Consider the following 25,138-nt stretch of genomic DNA (forward strand, 5'->3'; position numbering starts at 1 on the left):
AGTGATTCAGATTGGAAGAGCAAAATTTTAAGTTCTAAAAACATATAAAAGAAATGATATGGATTTTCATGTGTCGAACCCCCAAATTTGAGAAGTTTAAGTATATAGACATGGTTTCTCTTCATTTGATTTCTTAGTGAAAATTCCCTTTATAAATGACAACCAACTTTGTAGACCTTTTATGTGATAATCATAGTATCCTTTGATTTTAGGATCAAGAAAGTATATTCATGCCCAAGGATTTGTTGCTTTGGTCTGCATGAGAATGTCTCCCATGTGCTTTGAATGTTTGGCCTTTAGTCAGTGGAAATGTTTGGGAAGGATTAAGAGGTGTGGCCTTGTGGGAAGAGGTGACACTGGGGACAGGCTATAACATTCCAAGAGTTCATGCCATTCCCAGTTAGTTCGTTCTCTCTGCCTGGTTCTTGTGGATGAGATGTGAGCTCACAGCTGCATCTCCAATGCCATCCCTGCCTGCTGTCATGGTCTTTGTCGTGATGCTCATGGACTCACCCTTTAAAACCATAGCCCCAAATAAACTCTTTTTTCTGTGAGTTGCCTCAGCCGTGGTGTCTTCTCACGACAACAGAAGAGTAACTAAGATGCTACTATTGTTTTTAAAGCACACTTGTAGAGCATTGTTCAGGGACGACAAGCGTGTATACAGTTCTCTGCGTAGACCCAACTTTTAAGCCAATTTGAAAAGGAGATGGTTGTCTTGTATACAGGAGAATGATATACAATGGACTTGAGCCCCGCGTGGAAAACAAATCTCAAGTGCAGTCTTCCACATTAGGAAAATCAGAATGAAAACAGACTTTGTCTGACACCGGCTCCTCCTAGCTACAATTGCTGTCTCCGTGGCACGTGTGCTATTGAGTGAAGGGCTCTGACCATTCACTGTTCCCACTGCTTCTCTCTCTCCTGTTTTCCTTCTCATCCTGGGGCAACCTCTAGCTCTGAAAAGTATCCTTAGAAGAAAACACTGATGTTGATAATTAAACAAAGATGAAGGAAGGCTATTTTGAGTGATTTTATTCATACACTATTTCCTATAGGAATCAAGTAGCAAGATAAACACTGATGATCCTGCACGAGAATGGATGGTCAGAACATGCACTGTCCAGGTCTTTTAGCGCAGAAGATATGAGAGTAATAACTGAAAACGGCCATTGAAGCTAAGATGAGACTGGCTATAAAGGTAGCAGCCACTGTCTTCACTCACGTGCGATGCCCATCCAGCCACCCTCCCCCATTCCTCCAAAGCCATGCTTCCTCCACCACCAGAGAGGAAGCATTTCCATCAGACAGACCAGGGGGAAAGCCAGATGGTTCCTCTTCTAATAGGAATTTGCATATATCTCTTGATGTGAGAGAAACTGCTTAATATTTTACCTCAAGGCCCATGCGTGCAGCTAAATTTCCATTTTCTTTGCATTTCCACGTGCCCTCAGCAAATTACCTTGGAGTTGACCTGACCACACCCCCACCCGCCTACACAAACTCAAATTTCCCTCGGAGTCTTTGTCCCATACTCTTTTGTTTGGCTGGTCTTTCTTTTGCTCTCTCCTTCTTTCTATCCTGCTGAGATCTGGGGAGAAGAGTAAGAGGGTAGAGCGTTGGAAAGGGACTGCTTACTTCCAGAATGAATAGCTTGGTTTCAAGCAAGAATGAGGCATCATCCGGCCTCCATTGGAAGGATCAGTAGACAGGTGGCTCAGGAGTCAAGAACATGAGCTGATCTTCCAGAGGACCTGGCTTTGGTTTTCAGGACCTGTGTCAGGTGGCTCAAAACCATCTGTAACTTTAGGGGATCCCATATGTCTGGGCTCCTTGCTCATCTGTGCACACAGACACACACACACACACACACACACACACACATGCACACACCTACACATAAAATAATAAAAATAAATCTTACAAGATTATTGTACCTATACCAGGATCAGGAGATATGCAAGGATTATGGGCTGCTTCAGTTTCAAAACAGAATTAGCATAAGGTCAATTAGTTGGCGTGGAGAAGACAAACAATTTTTAGGTTTTCTGATTTTGAAAATGGGAAAACAGCAATATTTACCTCATGAAATTGAAGGCAGTGAAGGAAAGGGGAATTGGAAAGAAAGAAGAAAGTTTCAGAACAAGCTTTGCCGAGAGTCTTGAGAGTTGGAGAAACGTGAGCTTTGTTCTCAGCATCCATGTTCTACAAGGAAGTTGCAAAGGGCCACTGAATGAAATGATCTATACAAGACAAATGCTGTGAGCTGTTAGCTAGTGTTCAAACACCAGTTCATAAGGGAGTATTGTCTGTCATGTGCTACCTCAGACTCCTACTAAGACCAACTAACGGTTTTAACTTTCCCAACAACTCAATAAAGTGAGTTCGCTATCCTCATTGCCACTTTAGGGAAGCTGAGGCACACCAGGTGACTTGCCACACAGCTAACAAGCAGGGAGAAGCGAGCACAGAAACGCATCTACTCCAGCGTCCTCCCTCCCAGCCACTGTGGTCTTGACAGCTCACGGGTAAACTCGCTCCCACTGTCTCTGTGTCTCTCCCCCATTTGTCTGTTTTGAAGGTAACATACTTAAGGGGGAAAATCAATTTGACTTAAAAACTGGAATTTTAGTTGTCCAGACTAATTGAGGTTGAGCCGTAGTCAGGTCTGGAAGCCCTGTGCCAAATTCCAAGGATCCACAGAGCTCTGAGTCCGCTCTAGAGCCCCTTGTAAACTTGTAGAACAACGCTAATCAGGAAAAAATGCAAGGGCTGGCAGAATTTCAAGTCCCTGCCCTGTTGTCAGGTGTGAGCTGTGATTTGTCATAGAGCCCTTGGCTGTAGACAGAGGCCTTGATGTTCCAGGCCCAGGCCAGGCAGAGCTTTCGGGGAAGAAAAGCCGCGTTAGGCATTCTCCCATTATTAGCACACCCCCCCCCCCCCCCGCGCTTGCACCTCAGCCACATCAGATGTGTGCAGATGACACATTCAAAGCCAATTCGGAATTTCTAATTAGCCATTCTCTTGAACCACTAAGACTCCGACTCTCGCGTGGAGGAGCCCCGGCTCTAAAATGCACCTAAATAAAAGCAAAAATCCTTCCATCTGCTTAGAGATTTAACTTGGTTCGGTGATTTGCTTTTTCCCCACTGCATCTGCAGTTGGAAAAGTTTTCTTTCACACGACTAACCAATCCAAGCTAATGAAAACCCAAAGAACAAAGAAAGTAAAGCATGCGTCTGAGCCGGAAACCTCTTTGCCAATGGGAGTGCTCTGGGGAGGAGAGCATCTCCTAAGATGTCACCAAGCAGGACCCCATTAGCTAAGGCAGAACAGACCAGAAGGTTGGATTTAAGGGGAAGAGCACTTGCTCTGTATCTCCGTACGCTATGTCTGGTCCCCACACACCTCTGCAATGTGAACCATCCATGACCACTTGAGACCTCGCAAGGCCAGGTATGTTGCTGAAGGTCTTCTCAATAGGAAACAAACAACAACAACAAAACCCTAAGATTTCGCTCTTCTGTAGGACTGTGATATCAAAGTCCATTTTTTTAAATCTAGGTGTCTCTGTCTCCACTCTATTTTCTAAGTAAAATTAGAATCCCACAAACTTCCTCTTTCAGCTATAACTGGACAGAAGCTTCAACAGGCCCCACCTAAAAACAAAGAGATTTAGTATATGTACGAAAAAATAAACTTTAATATATTACTGAAGTCACTAAGATGTGGAGAAACAGAACAGAGAGAGGAGAAAACTAAGCTGAAGCGTCCTAAAGAGCAGGGGGCAGTGGTACCTATGTGACAAGGAAGGTGTGCACGCTCACGACGGAGCCTGGCGTGCGCACACACGTCTAGCATCTGTCAACAGTCAGAGCTTGGGAGGTCTTAGAGAAGTTGTTTGTTATTTAACTCGGGTTCTAAAAGAGGCCAGTGAACCTTCTTTTAGGAGGCAAGTATCCCTAACTCAAGTCTTCAGTGCATAGGAACATTGGGTTCGACAAAATATGAATGTAATAAAAAAAATTAACAAATAACCTGTTTAGAGAAACGAATAAAATCCAAACCATAGGGACACGTACCACTAGGGAAGGTCAGCAGAAGCAAGACAAGAGATTCATTTTAGGGTTAAATATGAAGGGTACCATAACAGCAAAGAGTGAAGAATGGCCATCCACCCTTAGATCTACATAAAACTTCAGTGAAATGATAACCCAGCTCTTGCCTGGGTTTTCCTTTTCCTTTTTTTCAAAAGACAAACTCAGAAATAAAGAATGAGAAAGGAATTAAGAGGAGCCTGGACCACAGATGACCATCCGTTATCATCTTAGCAGATGTGCGGGAAGGATGAAAAGTGAATGACAAGCCAGCACTGGCAACCCTGCCCTTGCCCAAGACAGATGGATGCAGGACTGCATCAGCCCGTACACATACCATGCAGGACTGCATCAGCCCGTACACATACCATGCAGGACTGCATCAGCCCGTACACATACCATGCAGGACTGCATCAGCCCATACACATACCATGCAGGACTGCATCAGACTGTACACATACCATGCAGGACTGCATCAGCCCGTACACATACCATGCAGGACTGCATCAGCCCGTACACATACCATGCAGGACTGCATCAGACTGTACACATACCATGCAGGACTGCATCAGCCCGTACACATACCATGCAGGACTGCATCAGACTGTACACATACCATGCAGGACTGCATCAGCCCGTACACATACCATGCAGGACTGCATCAGCCCGTACACATACCATGCTGGACTGCATCAGCCCGTACACATACCATGCAGGACTGCATCAGCCCGTACACACACCATGCTAGACTGCACATGTAGGAGGCAGAATTATACCAGTTTGTGGGAAACACTAACTGGCCACTCAATTCATACGTCAAATTTTAAGAGTATCTTTATTTTTATACCTATGCAATATTTTGGGTCCTCATAAAATTCTCCATTTAGCTATGAGCGGATTCTAACAAATATTAACTTACGGCGAAGTTAGGATCTGGGCCTATCACAAGCCCCAAGTGTCGCTGTGGTTGGAGTCAGAGGCAGCCTTCCACCTAGAAGAGCATGCTGTGGAAAGGTGAAGGGTCTCATCGAACGGCAAAAAGGTGAAACCTACAAATCTCAGTATGAGTACTCCAAGGTTCCTAACGAGATGGGGAAGGGAGATCTTTGGCAGGCCCAGGAGTCTCAAAGTGACCTTGGGGCTCCGGGAGGAGAAGCTTCAAGGTCAGAGAATTATTTCCATCACAAATCTCCTTATGTCAAAGCTACCTGTTTATTGGTCATTCCTCCAGCAGACAGTCCCTGCCAGGCGCCCCCCTGGCGCCCGCTCTGACCTGGGCACACTGTCCACACTCACGCCCGCTCTGACCCGAGCACACTGTCCACATTCACACCCGCTCTGACCCGAGCACACTGTCCACACTCATGCCCACTCTGACCCAAGCACACTGTCCACACTCACTCCCACACTGTCCACACTCACACCCACACTGTCCACACTCACACCCGCTCTGACCCGAGCACACTGTCCACACTCACACCCACACTGTCCACACTCACGCCCGCTCTGACCCGAGCACACTGTCCACACTCACACCCACACTGTCCACACTCACGCCCGCTCTGACCCGAGCACACTGTCCACACTCACACCCACACTGTCCACACTCACGCCCGCTCTGACCCGAGCACACTGTCCACATTCACACCCGCTCTGACCCGAGCACACTGTCCACACTCATGCCCACTCTGACCCAAGCACACTGTCCACACTCACTCCCACACTGTCCACACTCACACCCACACTGTTCACACTCACGCCCGCTCTGACCCGAGCACACTGTTCACATTCACACCCGCTCTGACCCGAGCACACTGTCCACACTCATGCCCACTCTGACCCAAGCACACTGTCCACACTCACTCCCACACTGTCCACACTCACACCCACACTGTCCACACTCACGCCCGCTCTGACCCGAGCACACTGTCCACATTCACACCCGCTCTGACCCGAGCACACTGTCCACACTCATGCCCACTCTGACCCAAGCACACTGTCCACACTCACACCCACACTGTCCACACTCACGCCTGCTCTGACCCGAGCACACTGTCCACACTCACACCCACACTGTCCACACTCACACCCACACTGTCCACACTCACGCCCGCTCTGACCCGAGCACACTGTCCACACTCACACCCACACTGTCCACACTCACGCCTGCTCTGACCCGAGCACACTGTCCACACTCACACCCACACTGTCCACACTCACACCCACACTGTCCACACTCACACCCACACTGTCCACACTCACGCCCGCTCTGACCCGAGCACACTGTCCACACTCACACCCACACTGTCCACACTCACGCCCGCTCTGACCCGAGCACACTGTCCACACTCACACCCACACTGTCCACACTCACGCCCGCTCTGACCCGAGCACACTGTCCACACTCACACCCACACTGTCCACACTCACGCCCGCTCTGACCCGAGCACACTGTCCACACTCACACCCACACTGTCCACACTCACGCCCACTCTGACCCGAGCACACTGTCCACACTCACACCCGCTCTGACCCAAGCACACTGTCCACACTCACGCCCGCTCTGACCGGCCTGCTCTGGCCTGGCCGCATTCCACCATCCACTTTGTGCTTTATTGTCGATTCGTTCTTCACTTTCCTTGGCCAGGAAAAACAAAACTGCAGAATGGTGAAGGCTAAGTCGTCCTTTTCCTTTAAAGCGTGCTGAAAAGTGCGAAGATTTACGTAGTGGGAGAAATGGATGAGGATAAGGAACATGACAGAAGAGGACGGTGTTCTCCCAGTTTGAGCTGAAAACCCCTCTCCTCTTCCAGTTTTATTGCCGTAGGAGCGAGCACCCAAGAGTGGCAAGCTACTGATATTTTACTTTATGAACAGCAGTCCCTGAAAACTCCAATAGCAAATCTTGGATCATTTCTCGCGTGTGCTAATGATGTTACTACTCCCAAGCCATTAGATATGATTTTTTTTGCACATCTGTTTCTGAAAAGAAAAAACTCCACACATCATGTGAAAATATTCCATAAATTACAGGGTTTGAGCTGACTCTATAGTTCACCGTCTGGGTTGTACCTGCCTCCAGTTAAAGTTTTCTCCTTTATGAAGACAGATAGTGGCCTATCTGTGTTTTACTAGTGTTGACTGTTCCTTTGTTTTGATAGACTTTGCTTAAATCAGTAAGTCATGTATAAAGTCAAACTTTAATCTTAACTTTGCAGTGTATTTTATACATGCTAAAATATCTTTTAAAAAGCTTCGCCGATTTACGGCTTTTCTGCTACTCACATACATGTAGTGACACTGGAAGGGCCGCCATTGTCAGTGGTTCTCAACGGCTGCTGCCGATAACTTGTGTTGTCTGTCCTCATCGTCTAGTGGATGTAAATGCGTCTGTTTCCTTTATGGCCAAGAGCGCTCTTCTTGAGGCTGTAGATATGCCAGACCGTCTGCAAGGGAGAGTGTGGCACTAGCTTCCTGGACATCGAGTACCAAAACAAGGCTCAGTAGTGATAGCTCCTGAGGCCCCATGCAGATCTGTCTAGTTGGCGGGGGCCTATGTATTTCCTGACTTGGGTCAGACGATAATGACACTGTTATATAGAAAAGTTTAAGACTTAGAGCGGATCTGTCCATCAGGGATAACGTTCACAGTTGAAAGATAGAGAGATGCTGAAGAATGTGCTCAGACATACCCTGTCCTAAGCCCCTGACTGTGTCTCCTCAGTCTTACACCCTAAACCTCATTGCCTTCAGATAGGTACCCTTTCCACCTCTAGGTTGATGAGATATGAAACTGATCTTCCTGTTCCACTCTTACCAGCCCTCTATCTGCCCTTCTTCGTTTCTCCAGAGCAACCTTTTTAAAAAAGAAAACTGAGTTCTCTGTCTCAGGTTCAAGACTACGTGCCAGCTAGTCCCTGCCTACCAAACCGCCTCACTCACCTCACCCTCTGTCATTCTTGTGTCTCCCAGCTGATGGTCCTCAATAAGCCACAGAGTTATCAGATCCCTGCAACATCTTGCTTCCTCTGCCACGAACGCTTGGCATTGTGCCTCCTTCCATTTTAGTTCAGTCGCCTTCTGCTTGTTTCTCAAGTACCATTTTTGCCCCTCTTAACTTACCCTTATGTTGCCATCACCACAGGTAGCTCTGCTATTTCTCTACTCCTGAGAGCTCTGAGGTTTTTACCTTGCAGGACTGATGTCACCAGCTAACAGAACTTCTCAACAGGGTCATCCCTTTCTTTAGTGAGGTTAAGAAAATCTGGTGCAGCATTATTTTCCAAAAAAAAAAAAATAAAAGCTTGTGAGTCCATTGTTGAACTTGTTTGGTAAGATTTGAAAGGTTTGAGTTCCTAGACTATGGCCAGAATTGTGGTAACTGTAAGGGTAGCAGTAGTGGGCACCTACATCTGAAGGTCGTGTTGATGCAGAGAGTGGATGGAGACTGATCCTCCTTTCATAAATTAGAACTGGGAAGGACAAGATCCCAGTAAGACTTACACACAAGGTAAAAATGGCTGAAAGCAGAACCGGACCCAGGGCTGTGATCTTACTTTGCAGTTCAGTATGGATCTATCTTCTGCTCTCAAACAATACCTTCTTGTTTTAAAATAAGTAAACCCTTGGCATGCCAAGTTCCTTTCTTGTTGGTCAGTGCGCAGAGTTTGAAAGTGGACAGTTTCGACTGAGTGTTTGAGACCACTCAACCCTTAACAACTAAAAAATATAAAAAAAATAAAATAAAATGAGTCTTAGTGACTGTGTGCCTTTGCCTCTGCCCTGGAACATTTGTCCACTGGAACTTCTAAAAGAAATGACCCACTTCCCTCCATTTCTTCTTCTGTGCCAAAAAAGAAAAAAGGAAGAGGAAAAGAGAAAGGAAGAGAGAGAGACAAGAAGAAAGATCAATATGGCATATGGACGAATTCCAACATCAGCCAGCGTATATATTAAAGTTTTAAATCAATTATTGCTCTAGTACACACCCTGAGGTTGAGAACGAAAGAACATCCAGGACTAACAAACCTGATTGTTCTGGCAAAGGTGCCATTCAATTCATGCTGGCATCTCTGGGTTTTCTTTTCCTTTGGTGTTCCAACTTTATTTTTTTTAAAAAGTAAGGTAATGGTTCAAGTAGTGACTTTTAAGATTGCTGTTTCATTCATTTTTCTCCAGGAGACTTCTACCTCCCGGGTCTCTTGAGGGTTTCGAAAGGGCGTGATGCTTAGAGTTTGCTTATTTAGTTGTAGGGACATCTGTCAGTCTGTGAGCAAGTCTATTAGACCGTAGATTACTCCTTGCTTTATTGCTTTCCAAGCAAGGCTGAGATCTTGGCTTGGGACCATGAGTACTTCACAACTTGGCATCCTTAGCGTCCCCCCAAAAGGACTTAATTACGGCAGTTCAGAAACCAAATTACAACTGCATAGCAAAAAGACTTGAACCTGTGATCATACTGTGATTACTATTGATCTAAAACTCCTGCAAAACATGTGGATTTTTCTAGGCAAGTACTGGAAGTCGATCAAGATGGTGGCTGTTGCAAGGGGCTGTGCTTTGCCTGGTTCTCAGCTGCAAGAGGAGTCGGAGACCGTGTCTGCACTAGCCTCTCTGACGGTCGATGTGGAACAGCCATTCGCTCAGGAAGATGGCAGGTATGGACCTAGCATGGGGGGATCATGTGGCCAGGAATGTCCAGACTCATTGCTGGCATTCTGGAACTTTCTTCCTGCTTCTTCTTCGCCTACGTCTTCTACTTTCTCCAGCTGTTTTCTCCAAAGCCACAGATGGCAGAGTATATACTCTAGGCTGTGAAGAACTCAACTATTTCATTCTTCCTGGGAAAAACAGAGCTGGAGCACACAACTCACAGAGAAAGAGAGCGTGAGATAGATGGTGAGATAAACCACTCCTCGCTGGGCAATTTAGTGCAGGTCACCCTGGAAAGGGCTGCTTGGGGACTTCATGTCTTCCCCTCCTTATCTCTGTTTTCCCAGACGTTCTTTCTTCTTCTCATCATTCGTAATTTCTAATATAAGAAATGGAACACAGGAAGGTGAAGCTGTGTGGGATGCTGGTCAGGGGCCAGGGATTGTATACATACATGGGTCTCCTTGGGTCTATGTGTGTAAAGATCGAAGGTGCTTGCCAAGGAGACAGGGGTGTGTGTGAAGTCTAGGAGAAATGAGGCTGACTCTATTCTATATTCCATGAGGAGAATTTCTCAATTTGTCTTCATATGTACCCAGACTGGGGTGGGGAGTGGGGTTGCCTTCTTACTCTTTAAGGAACCATTCTCAGCTTGTACATTGTCCTGTCCATTCCCTCATCCTGACGAGGATGCTACCCTCAATATTTCTTTACAGTCCACTGTGACCAGCCGGACTGGTGCTTTCCACAGCTGGCTGCAAGGTCACATCTTGTCTCTGGGCTTATGTCAGGCATAACTCTGGGGCTTGCTTATGAGAAGGAGCTCCAGCTCCCTGCATCAGTAACATCAGAGCCTGCCACCTCCCAAACACATGAATGTGAGCCGTTCTGGCTTTCTTGCCTTAGCTGGATGCTCCCGGTTTAATGGATTTAACATCTTGTTTGCGTCCAAACAGTTGATATACTAAACAAGAGATTTAATCTTTCTGCCTATGTTTTCTCTTGCTGTAACCAGCTGAGGAGAAGATTACCAATGGGGAGATCCCTTGTGTGATGCTGAAGTAGAAGGCATTTCCCCGCAGTACCTGGAGAGAGGGGGAAATGTGTTTTACATCTTTGATATTATGTGAACTAGCCCCCCCCCCCCGCTGTCCCCAGCTCAGAACTGAACCAGGTTCATAATCCAGAGGTGTTGCAGTGATTCCCAAGGCCAAAACCAGTTAGTTGTCATCTGAGGGCTGTAAAACCAAGGAAGCTAACATCTGTTAGTGTGGGATTGAAAAGAGCAAGGCTTTTCTTCAGAATACATTTAACACAGCAAAGTGCGGTGAATTCCACGCTGGGCGAAGTTAATTCTAAGTAACTCTGGCCATGAAATTGCAGCACTTCCAGTGATTAACAATAACATGAGAAGTTGTGAACCCCAAGAAATATAAAAAATCTCGGCGCTTTGGCAGGCGCTACCTCTGCAAGCACATCTACGTATTCTGTGGTAAATCTTGTGTTTGGCTCCTGAGAATCTGTAAGAATGAACCCGGTTTCGGTTCCCCTTGACTCTGCCCTTCCACTGAGGACATGTAGGGCACATGAATGCTGAGTCCTGGTGAACAGAAAGGCAGAGCGGAAGCCAGGTTTCTTGTCTGTTTATCCTTTTCAGACAGATTATACCAACTGTGATTATTTTATTATCGAGAGAAAAGAATGGTTTGACTTGAACTATCTTCTGTGGTTTTTTATTTCCCTCAACAAAAGGACAGAAAACAATTCTCCTGGAACCAGATCCTGTGTTTCAGTTAAACTGTGTATGACTTCTTGAATGGGATAATGGGGACATGGGTGGGGGCGGGGAGGGGGTGGAGAGAACACGGGAGATTGACCCAGGGTTTGCAATTGGAATCATCCCCCTGCTCAGCAGGCAAAAATAAAGGGAAGGCCCCTGGGCCTTTGTTGTGAATGCAATATTGTAATCACACAGGAAATTGAAAAAATAGAAAAAAATCAGAGAGTTAAATGGATGGAAAGAGCAAAGGCAAATTCTTTTTATAGGAAATTCTTGCCAGTTATTTTGGAGGATATATTGGTGTTTGGAGGGAGATGACTCATTTTGTACTCGGATTCTGGGTAAGGCAGCCCTTTTCTTGGCCAACTCATATCTGACTCATTTACCACTAGTGAATAAGGGATAAAATGCTCCTGGCTAAGAACCATTTTAAGTGTTTTCTGTTCGTTTTCTTGAATGGGGGAGGGGTGACAGCCATTTCATCTTTATGACCACACTGATGGGCCTTGTAGGACACAGTACTGAGGAAAGACGGGCCAGTGGGAGCTCATGCTGTGGAACATTCCCAAATACACAGCAATCATGTGTCATTTTTCAGTGACAAAAGACTTAAATGGGAAGGGAATGATGGGTGGATCGGCAGAAAGTGGGAAACAAATCCCAGAGCATGCCCACGTGAGGGAATCAAAGAAAAACAAGAGTGTAGGCTTGGTATATGCAGCAGATTGTTAGGAACAGGTTGCAGCGTTTGTTTCTCTGTTGTTTGGTAGGGCAGCATGCCTGTAAGATCTGGAGTGTGCGTGTAGTGGTGTGCCTCTGGGAGAGTTGGTAACAGGCTTCAATTTCCTCTTAGAAGAAAGGAAGGTCGGTCGGCCCCCAGTGACTTCAGGACAGCCAGCTACAAAGGATTAGGAGCACATTGGCACTCCAGACTTCTTGGAGGAGGCCTTTTCCTTTCCCGGCTGGAAATGAAAGTGAAAAATTAATGTTCACATATCAGTCTGAGCTGTCGACAGACGGGCGCATCGTGTTTGATTATCTGAGTACATCTCTTATGTCCTTAATCAGTTAATTTTCGACTTTGGGTAACTTTTCTCATGAAAGAGGTAGCTTCAAGCCTTTGTATAATCTTTGAAGCCTGGGGGAATATTTGCTTTGGAGGCTCGGAGTTTGTGGAGTAGCTGTCTTCCTGTGAAGATAAGGTGCCATTAGCAGAGAACTCGCTGACATCTCGGCCTTCATTTTGAACAGCTTATCCACAGAGCAGAAGAACACTGGTATTGTTTTTCTGAATATGGCGACTTATAGAAAAGCATAGGCCTTCTCAATGCATGTTCATATCTAACACACAAAGAAACACGATTGTTCAGATTTCCTGGACAATGGGAGTCCGTCTCTGTGGCTGCTGGCGATGGACACCGCACGGGTCGTGCCATTGTCCGGAGTCTCTCTGCGCTGCACCAGTTTATCAGCAGGCAAATGTTCTGAAACGCATCTCACTTTCCGAGTCTCTCTGCGCTGCACCAGTTTATCAGCAGGCAAATGTTCTGAAACGCATCTCACTTTCATTTCCTCTCAGTGTCAAGCAAGCATCAGCTAGAAAGCTGACTCACATCTAGAAGCTTCTTCGTGGAAACAGGAAAGGTCTGTGCACATGTCCTTCCGTCCCCGTCCTCTTGGAACGTCTACGTTGTGTGTTTTTAGTATATAATACAAACTCAGAGCAGGGGTGAAATCTGACCTGGTCCATTCAGTGGGTACTACAGGGCCCAGTCTACATCCTTCATAAAACAGTATTTAATTTATTGAAAGGAAACAGGATCAGATAGAACTCTGAGGAGACTGGGGTGCATCAAGAGCTTAGTGTCCCCTCTCTTCTTTCTGCTCATTCTGATCCTCACCACTTAAGGAAGAGACAGCTCTAGGAGAGGGCGGCTGACTCAGATTAAAGAGCACACCTGTTTTCTAGGAAACCCCCAGGAGCGTGGGGTCTGACTCTTCCCTTCATGTTTATTCCTCCTCCGTTTGCTCTTCTTGTTCTTCCCCTAATCAGTTGTTTGTGATCCAGTGACTTCAAGGATACAGAGACAATACCTCCACATCTGTGTGTTCTACTATGCTTGGTTAAACACCAGGAGATCAACACCGCATAACCACTTAGTAGTAACCACTTAATTGACTTTATTACAAACTGTGTAGCTGGCTAACCCACCTCAAAAAGCATACAACTATTTTATATATAGGTATATATGTAATTTCATAAATAAAGAAAAGAGTAATTTGGAAGAAAAACACTCTTAAGCAGTCCTTCTAACAGAAATCAAGCAAGAATTCTGTGGTAAAAAGCCTGCGTGAGTGACATTCAAGATAGAGGCGATAACTCAGGGTTTTATTTTTTTCTACATATGTACAACCAATACTTCAATACTTCAACCTTCTTCAATCTCTCAGCCAAATATTTCTAGTACTTTCCTTATTCCCAAGCCTCTTTTCTGATCCTTTTTCTATTCAGCAACCAGGAAACTGTTTTTTTTTTAAAAAAAAAACTGTAGCCAGGCAATTGTAGCACGTGCTTTTAATCCCAGCACTCAGAAGGAAGAGGCAGGTGGATCTCTGAGTTCGAGGTCAGCCTCGTCTACGGAGTGAGTTCCAGAATAGCCAGGACTACACAGAGAAAAGGAACTCTGTCTCAAAAAACCAAAACCAAAAGCAAACAAAGAAACAAAAACAAACAAAAAATGCCAGCTGTAAGAACAAACCCTGTCATACTTTGCTGAAAGTTCCCAGTGCCCTCCATCTCCACAGAGACCACCTTCTGTGTGATTTTACCCTCTCCGAAGTCCACGTTTCATCTGTAACCCTCCCTTCTCTATGAGCTCTGCTTTAGGTTCCGACAACAACCTGACGTAATTAGTTTTTGACTAAAATACATGTTTCCTGTGGTAATTGCCTGTATGGTGGGTGCTATTTGCTGGCACCCCTCTGATGGAAGCCACACCCACAGCGAGACTGGTGGGGAACATGTCTGCCACTCCACAAAGTCCTGATCTGCTTTCCCAGCCAACACCAGTCCCACCAGACGCGGAACACCTTTTTACACCACCCGTTCATCGGCTTATTCCTAAATTTTATTTCAGTGGAATTGTGTGCTACATACTGGTTGGTAACCTGGCTTCTCTCACTCCACTAAGCATGGTATTTTTGACATCTGCCCACGTCTCTCACAGTCAGTGGTCCGCTCATGTGTAATTGCTCGTTAGACCAAGCATATTGACGTATCCTAATTTGTTTATCCACTTACCTGTGGATTGGTGCTTGGCTTGCTTCCAGTATTGGACTAATATGAATAAAACTGCTATGATTTTGATTTCTTTATGTTGAAAGTAAAATTTACCAAGTTAATGGTTTTCAAGTGTGCTGTGCAGGAAAGGAGGAAAGTGTGCTATGTGAACGGAGGAAACATAGACTTGCATCCATTTCCTGAACTTTATCTTGCAGAACACAAACTGTATCTCCATGACTCGATGTCTCCCTTTCTCCTCACACCCAAAGTCAGTCCCTGTCCCACTTTCTACCTCATTGCTTTTTAAGAGCAGTAGGGTAATCTAGATGATAAAGATGATAAGTTGTATTAGCTGAGAGAGTAGAGCTTCGCTGTATTGTAAAATTCACAATAAAGACAATACAAGGAAGGAGGGAAGTGAGGTAGGACTGGGTGATGGGCACTGCCAGGAGATGTGAGAGAAGCCGGCAGGACGGACCAGCGGTCCCTGTGGCTGCACCTGACGAGGTGTGTGAGAAGCCGGCAGGACGGACCAGCGGTCCCTGTGGCTGCACCTGACGAGATGTGTGAGAAGCCGGCAGGACGGACCAGCGGTCCCTGTGGCTGCACCTGACGAGATGTGTGAGAAGCCGGCAGGACGGACCAGCGGTCCCTGTGGCTGCACCTGACGAGGCCTCCACACCCACAACACTAAGAAACCTGACTCAAGCAAGTTGTCTTGACCTTTACACCGACGGGCGCGCGCACACACATACACACACACACACACACACACGCATACCTTTTAAAACAGAAAATCTGTGTGAACTCCTCCAGCCTCCACAGAACTGAGGAGTTTTGTGTGGTAGACTGTTGCAAGGAGAGGGCTTTTGTCCCAGCTGCCTGGCTAGCTTAGCCCTGAAATAACCACGCAGAAAACTGTATTAATTAAATCACTGCTTGGCCCATTAGCTCTAGTTTCTTATTGGTTAATTCTTACATCTTAATTTAATCCATCTCTATTAATCTGTGCATCACCACATGGCAGTGGCTTACCAGCTAAGTTTTGGCAGCGTGTCTCACTCTAGTGGCAGATCCATGGCATCTCAATGACTCTGCTTTTTTCCTCCCAGAATTCAGTTCCATCTTCCCTGCCTACCTATGTTCTGCTCTATCAACAGGCCAGGGCAGTTTCTTTATTTATTAACCAATGAAAGCTGCACATGGACAGAAGGACCTCCCTCATCCTTAGTAGATAAGTTGCAAGTATGTACAACTCTTTGTGGTTTTCTTTCTTGTTCTCTTTCTTGGTTCCCTCTGCAGTATGTGTGGGGATATATTTTATTTTATTGTTTATTTATTCTCTCGTATATTACAACCTGACCACTGTTTCCCCTCCCTCCTCTCTTCTATGCCCCCCTACCCTCCCCTCTACTGCAGATCCTCTCTTCCTCCATTTCCCTTCAGAAAAGAGCAGAACTTCCAGGGATATCAAACAAACAAGGCATAACAATTTGGAGTAAGACTAGGTTCCTCCCTTCATATTAAGGTTGGACAAGATAACCCAGCGTGAGGATAAGGGCCCCAAAGCAGGCAAAAGAGTCAGAGAAAGCACCCACCCCCACTTCTAGGAGTTCCGTAAGAACACCAATTTACACACCATAACATATAATATGTATACAGAGGGCCTAGGTGAGAGCCATACAGGTTCACGGATTGTCAGCTCAGTCTCTGTGAATCCTCATGAGCCCAAGATAGTCAATTCTGGGGCTTTTCTTGTGGCGTCCTTGACTCCTCTGGCTCCTGAAATCCTTGCTCACCATCTTCCACAGGATTCCCTGAGCTCCTCCTAATGTTTGCTGTAGATCTCTGCATCTGCTTCCATCATTTGTTAGGTGAAACTGCTCTGATGATGATTATGCCAGGCTTAGGTCTATGAGTATAAGGAAGTATCGTTAGCAATCACTTCTTTGGCTACTTTTTGTCAGTCATATTTGGTGCTATCCTAGGTCTCTGAGCTATCTAGCCTCTGATTCCTGGGTCCCCAGGCAGTGTCTGGAATGGGCCTCCTCTGGTAGCATGGGTCTCAAGCAGGACCAGTCATTGATTGGCCACTCTCCCTATTTCTGTGCCACCTATACCCCAGCAGATCTTGCAAGCAGGACAAACTGGAGGTCAAAGATTTTGTGGCTGGTTTGGTGTTCCAGTCTCTCCACTAGGAGTCTTGTGTGGTGACAGGAGGTGACTGATTCAGACTCTGTATCCCCCATTTTTAGGAGTCTTAGCTAGGATCACCCTCATACATTCCTGGGCATTTCCATTGCGCTAGTTTTTCTGCCTCAGCCCTGAGAAGCTCCCCAATTCCAGTTGCCTCTTCCTGTACGCTCTCCCTCCATCCCTGCTTCACCTGATCCCTTGTGTTCCTGACCCCGTCAGCCTCCAGTCCACCTGCAGTAGCAGTTCTATTTACTCTTGCCAGAGAGATTGGTACACTTCCCTCTTGGGCTCTCCTTGTTCCTTAGCCTCTCTAGGTCTGTGGATTGTAGCATGATTATCCTTTACTTTACAGATAATATCCACCATCTTAGTTAGGGTCTCTGTGAAGAGACACCATGATCATACCTCCAGGAGTTCTTTTATTGTACAGGATTGTTTTAGCTGTCCTGGGTTTGTTTTTTTGTTGTTGTTGTTGTTTTCCATATGAAGTTGGGTACTGTTCTTTCAAGGTCTGTAAAACATTGTGTTGGGATTTTAGTGGGGACTGTGTTGAATCTGTAGATTGCTTTCAGTAGGGTGGCCATTTTTACTATGCTGAGCCTAAAGATCTGTGAGCTTGGGAGATCCATCTTCTCATATCTCCTTCAGTTTCTTTCTACAAGGAATTTAAGTTCTTTTTATACAACTCTTTACTTGCTTGGCTATAGTCAACCCAAAATATTTTATATTATTTGTGGCTATTGTGAAGGGTGCCGCTTCCATGATTTCTTTCTCAGCCAATTTGTCATTTGTGCATAGGGGAGCTAATGATTCTTTTTTTATTTACTTTTTTTTTCCTTTTAGGTTTTTCAAGATAGGTTTTCTCTGTGTAACCACCCTAGCTGTCCTTGAACTCGCTCCGTAAATGAGGCTGGCCTTGAACTCACAGAAATCTGCTAGCCCCTGCCTCCCAAGGGCAGGGATTAAAGGCATGTCCCATCACCACTCAGTTTAGTTAATCTTATATTCAATCTCTTCACTGAATATGTTTATCAGATGTAGGAGTTTCTTGGTAGAATTTTTGGGGTCAGTTAAGTATACTATCAGATCATCTGTAAACAATGACACTTTGACTTCTTCCTTTCTAGTATTCCCCTTGATCTTCTTTTGTCTTATTGCTCTAGCTTCAACTTCAAGTACTATGTTGAATAGATATAAAGTAGACAGGGCTGGAGAGATGGCTCAGAGGTTAAGAGCTTGCCTGCTCTTCCAAAGGTCCTGAGTTCAATTCCAAGCAACCACATGGTGGCTTACAACCATCTGTAATGAGGTCTGGTGCCCTCTTCTGGCCTTCAGGCATACACGCAGACAGAATATTGTATATTAAATAAATAAATAAATAAATATTAAAAAAAAGTAGACAGCCCTTTCCTGCCCCTGATTTTAGTGGAATTGCTTTAAGTTTCTCTCCATTTAATTTGATGTTGGCTGTCTGTCTGTTTAGATATGTTCCTTATATCCCCCATCTTTCCAAAACTTTTATCATGAAGGGATGTTGAATTTTGTCAGAGGTTTTTTAAACATCTAATGAGATGATCATTTTTTTTCTTTTAGTTTGTTTATATGGTGGATCACATTGACAGATTTTCATCTGTTGAAACATCCCTGCATCTCTGGGATGAAGCTAACTTGATCACATTGATCTTTTGGGTGTGTTCTTAGATTCAGTTTTCAAGCATTTTATTGAGTGTTCTTGCATCAATGTTCATGAGAGAAATTGATCTGTAATTCTCTTTCTTTATTGAGTCTTTGTGTGGTTTGGTATCAGGATGACTATGGCCTCAAAAAGAATTTGGCAATGCTCCTCCTGTTTGGTAAGTAGGATCTAGCAAGAAAATTGTTCACTTCTTTTTCCAACTTTGTAGAGTACAAGTTTTTGAAGTATGATCTAATGATTCTTTGGATTTCTTCAGTGTCTGTTGTTATATCCCCTTTTTAAATACTAATTTTGTTAATTTGGATATTTTCCCTCTACCTTTTAATTAGTTTGGAATTAGTTATTCTATTTTGTTGATTTTTCTCAAAGGACAAACTTTTCATTTCATTGATTCTTTGTATTGTTCTGTGTTTCTGTGTTATTGATTTAGGCCCTCACTTTATTTCCTGCTATCTAGTCTTCTTGGATGTGTTTGCTTCTTTTTATTCTAGAGCTTTCAGATACACTGTTAAGTTACTAGTATGAGATCTCTGTAATTTCTTTATGAAGGCACTTAGTGCTATGACCTTTGCTCTTAGCCCTTCTTTCATTGTGCCCCATAAGTTTTGGTATGTTGTGCATGCATTTTCATTAAATTCTAGGAAGTCTTTATTTTTTCTTTATTTCTACCTTGACCCAGTAGTCTTTCAGTAGAGAACTGTTCAGTTTTCATTATTCTTCAGGCTTTCTGTTGTTGTTGAAATCCAGCTTTAATCCATGTTGGTCTGGTGGGATACAAGGGTTTATTTTCTTGTGCATGTTGAGACTTCCTTTGTGGCCAAATATGTGGCCAGTTTGGGGGAAAGTTCTGTGAGGCTCTGAGAAAGTCCTTTCGTGTTTGAGTTTATGTCTGTAGATATCTGTTAGCTACATTTGAGTCATCACGTCTGTCAGCTGCATTACCTCTCGGTTTAGTTTTTGTCTGGATGACCTTTCCACTGAGAAGTGGGGGATGTTGAAGTTTCCCACTATTAATATGTGAGTGCTTATGTGTAATTTAAGCTTTAGTAATGTTTCTCTTATAAATATGGGTTCTCTTGTGTCTGGGGTATAGGTCTTCAGAATTGAGACACCATCTTGGTGATTTTTCCTTTGATGAATATGAAATGTTTTCCCCCATCTCTTCTGTTTAACTCTGATTTGAAGACTGTTTTGTTAGATATAGAATGACCACACCAGCTTTCTTCTTGGGTCCATTTGCTTGGAAAATCTATTTCTAACCCTTTACTTTGAGGTAATGCTATATTTTATGTGAGGTGTGCTTCTTGTATACAGCAAAAGGGTGGATCTTGTTGTCGAATGCATTCTGTGAGTTTATATCTCTTATTGGGGAATTGAGTCCATTGATATTGAAAAATATCAATGACTCATGATTGCTAATTCCTCTTAGTTGGTGGTGTTGTGTGTTTTGTGTGTGTGTAAGAGAGAGAGATTAATGGCCAGTGATCTTTAATTCCTGTTATGTTGTTGGTGGTGGTGGTGTGTGTGTGTGTGTGTGTGTGTGTGTGTGTGTGTGTGAGAGAGAGAGAGAGAGAGAGAGAGAGAGAGAGAGACAGAGAGAGAGAGAGAGAGAGAGAGAGAGAGACAGAGAGGTGGGGAGAGGGAGAGAGAGAAAGAGAGAGAGAGAGAGAGAGAGAGAGAGAGAGAGAGAGAGAGAGAGATTGATTAATGGCTAATGACCGATAATTCCTGTTATTATGTTGGTGGTGGTGGTTGTTGTGTATGGGTGTATGTTGTGTATAGGTGTATGCACACCTATGTCCCTTCTTCTGGTGTTGTTGGTGTGAGATTATTATTTCCTGTGTCCACATGGGTGTAGTTAACCTCCATTGGATAGAATCTTCCCATACTACCTTCTATAGGACTGGATTTGTGGGTAGATAGTGTTTAAATATGACTTTGTCATGGAATATCTTGTTTTCTCTTTCTATGGTTGTTAGCATTCAGACATTCTCACCCACCAGCCTGCCCTCAGGGACCAAGTGACAGCAGACACATCATCATCAGCTGCCACGATGTTTACTGTTGCTCTGGGTTGTGCATGCTCCCTATGCCCATGTACTATATCCCCTCATAAAAACCAGTGCCTTCTCTCTGCTCTCTTTCCCCTCCCACTATCACTCAGAGGCGGCCTCTGCAACACCCTCTTCCCATGAACCTCTCGTGTGAGATCTGTGGCATGGTGTGTCTTGTGACACTCCTTGGCTCCAACCCACCAAGGTACCTTCTGCTGCTAAAGCGTTACAATGGTGCTTGCGAGTTTTGCTGGGTATAGTAGTCTGCACTGGCATCTGTGGTCCCTTAGAGTCTACAGCACATCTGACCAGACCTTTCTAAGTTTAGAGTCTCCATTGAGAGCTTGGGTGTACTTATACAAGGTCTGCCTTTATATATTACTTGGCCTTCTCCCCTTGCAGCTTTTAATATACTTTTTTTGTATATTTTATATATTTGTATATATTTTTGTATAACACAAAGGTGTTTGGTGTTTTGATTATTATGTGGAGAGGGGTTTCTTTTCTGGTACAATCTATTTGGTGTTTTGTATGTAAGCTTTTTGCACCTTTATAGGCCTGTCCTTTTAAAAGTTAGGAAAAAATATTTTCTATTCTTGTTAAAAATATTTTTCTGGGGCTTTGAGCTGAGATTCTTTTCTTTCTTCTATCCCTGCTATTCTTAGCTTTGGTCTCTTCATAGTATCTCAGATTTCCTGGATGTTTTCTGTCAGGAATTTTTTAGATTTAACAATTTCTTTGATGGGTATATCAATTTCTTTTATGGTTTCTGTATATACATATACAACCCCATATATATCATATGTGTGTAAGGTTGTAACTTAGATCAAGAATATTTCTGGAAATTTTGTCCTTCACTGAAGTTCTTGTTTTATTCTTAATTTAGATTGCTTCTAAAGAGCTATAACGCCTGCCCTGATTACATAGAAGCATTTCAAAGGTTTTTATGGAATATCTCCTATGTGTGTTAAATTGTTGGGGGAGGAAAACAACAGAGAGAAGTGGAAGAATGTAGAAGTCATAAAGCACAGGGCATGGGGACGCAGTACAGTGCAGGGGGGAGTTCGTGGCTACTGCAAAGAGCCAAGGAGAAGACCGATACACTTTTTCCCTTGATGGAGTCCTGCTGTTTGCTGATAGACTAGTCTTTCAAGCAGTGATCTCAATCCTCCTAATGCTGCAACACTTCATCACAGTTCTTCATGTTGCAGCGAACCATGATTGTAATGCAAATGCTTGTGTTTTCTGAGGTGGGCTGAGGCATCCACTACAAAAGGGTCCCATGACCCCAAAGGGGTTGCCACCCACAGGTTGAGAAGCCCTGCTTTAAGGTATAACCCAAACATGCAAATTTGGATAGCAATCAGATTCTCTTTCACATACATTAAAGCCATCGGACTTCAAGAAGACTTGTAGGCTGCAAGCTCCAGGGAGTTGGCCTTCTGTGTTCAGTGCGGTTTCCATCGCCGACACCAGCACTGGGCACTCAGTAGACTCCTTATATCTGATGTTAAGATTACTCTCTCTTTCCTCCCTTCACTTTCTTAATTATCTTAATCTGTGGTACTGGGCTGAAGGAATCCTTTCCTGACTATCAGAGCTCGTGTTTGCTCAATGGCCCTGGCTTGCAGTGGTGGAGGAGCGGATCTTCCAACCAACTGAGCTGTTGTTGCAGAGACCTCTCTGGCAGGTTTATTGTATCGTTAGCTCTGGTTTCCATATGGGTGGGATTATTTTTCAAATTTAGTCTTATCTTCTTTTTCTTTTTTCCCCCAGAGACTCACTACACAGGCCAAGCGTGTCTTGAACACACCATATAACCCAAGCTGTCTTTGCAATTGTGTTAATCCTTCTTCAGCCTCCCAGAATGTGTGCCGCTTGCCTGACATGATAGGCCCACTGCTATACAGGAGCACATGAATGTTACGGGCTAACTTTCTGATTGGTTCTAAGGCCCTCTCCATGAGATGGAATTCATACCTAGCATTCTTAAAGAAGCCAAGAACCTGTGGCTAGGTAGGTCATAGGACCTGGGGGAACATCTGCTAACCTGTGCTAGTCTGTGGATGACTGAAGCGAGAACTCCCACATTTCCAAAGTGCCACATCTCACCTTTCCCCCCACACTGTCACTGTGTGTATTTCCAACACTTGGGAGGTGGAATCAGGAACCTAGGGCCAGCCTCAGCTAGATAGCAAGTCTGAGGCTAGCTTGCCTACACTAGACCCTGTGTCAAAAAACAAAAGTCAGAACAACAGCAGAACAAACAAGCAAACCAACACCAACACAAAGTGTAGTTCTGCTTTCGTCTTAAGACCATTGAGGCATTTATCCAAAAGAGTCAAGGAAGCAGAAGCAGGGAAAAGGATTCAGATGGCTATGAGGACTACGGAGAAAGCCCTCCAGGGTATGACTTCGGTGAATCAGCTCAGCTTTATTCCAAACTATAGGGAACATAGAGGATTGGGCAGCTGGGAGACAAACTCTAATTTTTATTAATTGGCAAGGTCCTATCACAAGGTTTCGTGCGTGGCAGCAGGGTCCTGCTGCAAAGCTCCTAGCACAAGTCTTAGCTGCCATGTGCGCTGGGGAGACTTCTCGCAGGAAACCGTGCCCAGGGTCACCCAGGAGATAAATCAGGCATCCAGGTTTAGAGACAGCTTTCAGATAGAGTCAGAACTCTGGGTCCAGGGACATTCTCCAGACAAGGGCAGGTGGAGAGCAAGAAATCTCGCTGGGGGGTTGGCGGAAGCGGCCATGTTGTTGAGCTTGGGCTAAAGGCTTCCAGGCCATGATAGACTGCAACCTCTGGCCAGCGGGGCCTTCCAACAAAAAAGTCCTTGTCATCTGTCAGCAACAACTCTCAAGCTCGCTGTGTCTAAAGCACAACATGCAAACATATAAAATACGTTTGATTTCCTCTCAGGAATACAGATTTGATGAGGATAATGCCTGTGGGGTGTGGGGGTCGCTCTGGGGAAGCTAAGACAGGAGGGGAGGGGTGGTTTGAGATACAAGTAGCACAACTGTTCTGCATATTTTCACAGCTCACAGTTTACAAAGCACCCTCTCTTATGAAAACATATCTGCTTCCCACGGCCCTGAGGACCAACCAAGTAGTACTCTTCTGTTCGGAAAACAAATTTCTACCACAGTTAGGGTTTAAAACCTAGCAGCGTTGGAACTGAGTGCAAGGCATTCCCTCCGAAAGCGAAGACAGCTTTTGTAACTTGCTGGCACTGTGTTATTGTGGCGATGTAAGGCACACCGAGGGGGGCACATGCCGTATGCACACACAGCTAAAGGTGGACTGCCGTAGATAAAGTAGCTTTGAAAAAGAAGTTACTTATTGTTCTTTCATACAATACATCCTGGCAGTAGCCTTCCCTCCCCCCCACCTCTCTCAGTTCCTTCCCCACCTCCCCTCTCACCCTATTACACACTCTATTTCCCTGCAGAAAATAACAAGCATCCCCAGAATAGCAGGAGAAAGTTGCAATAAAGCTAGGCATCAACTCTCGTATCCAGGCTGGACCAGACAATAGAGCAGTAGAAGGAGGGTCCCAAAAGCAGGCAAAAGCATCAGAGATACCCCAACTCCCATTGTTAGGAGTCCCACAAAAACACCAAACTAAACAACCATGGCATGAATGCAAGCCTAGGACAGACCCATGCAGGTCTCATGAACCCTCCTCGGTTGATTGTGTGGGCCTTGTTCTCCTGGCATCCTTGATCCCTAAGGCTCCCACAACCCTTCCTCCTTCTCTTCTGAGGCATTCCCTGAGCTCCACCTAATGTTTGGCTTTAGGTCTCTGCATCTTCTTCCATCAGCTGCCGGGTGAAGCCTCTCTGACGGTGATTGGTCTAGGCACCGCTCTATGAGTATATCAGAATAGCATTAGAAATCATTTCATTAACTTTTGTCTTATCAGTAGTGTTTGGTTATCATTAGGTCTCCGAGCCAACCAGCGTCCAGTTCCTGGCCGTCCAGACTGTGTCAGGCATGGGCTCCCTCTCCTGGTGTGGGCCTCAATTAAAGCAGCCATTGACTGACCACTCCCACAAGTTCTGAGCCACTATTGGCCCTGCTTATCTGGCAGGCAGGACAGGTGTGCATCAACGGTTTTGAGGCTGGATTGGTGTCACAGCCCCACCGCTGGGGGTCTTGCTGATTACAGATGATGAATGGTTTGGGCTCCATCTACTTGTTCGCTGGGTTCACTGTCACAGGTTTCAGGAAGTTTCCACTGCATCAGGTTGCCATATCATCCCCTCCCACTCCGCAATGCCACTCATTCGGGTCTTCTCTCCCTGTATTGTCTCTCCCACTTCCCCCCTCACCTGATCTCTCTTCTTCTCATACCCACCCTCCCCAAGTCT

General features: G+C 45.0%; 1 protein-coding gene across 23 annotated transcripts in view; it reads left to right on the forward strand.

The window, feature by feature from the left end:
• Hdac9 (histone deacetylase 9) overlaps positions 1–25,138 on the forward strand; it is an 834,213-nt gene that overhangs the window by 799,658 nt on the left and 9,417 nt on the right. For all 23 annotated transcript variants that reach the window (XM_075948414.1, XM_075948435.1, XM_075948434.1 and 20 more), the window contains one exon: positions 9,607–9,754. In XM_075948414.1, the coding sequence (XP_075804529.1) occupies positions 9,607–9,754 (148 nt within the window). The remainder of the gene's footprint in view (positions 1–9,606; positions 9,755–25,138) is intronic.

Source organism: Microtus pennsylvanicus, chromosome 14 (assembly GCF_037038515.1).
Source record: "Microtus pennsylvanicus isolate mMicPen1 chromosome 14, mMicPen1.hap1, whole genome shotgun sequence".
Classification (NCBI taxonomy): Eukaryota; Metazoa; Chordata; class Mammalia; order Rodentia; family Cricetidae; genus Microtus; species Microtus pennsylvanicus.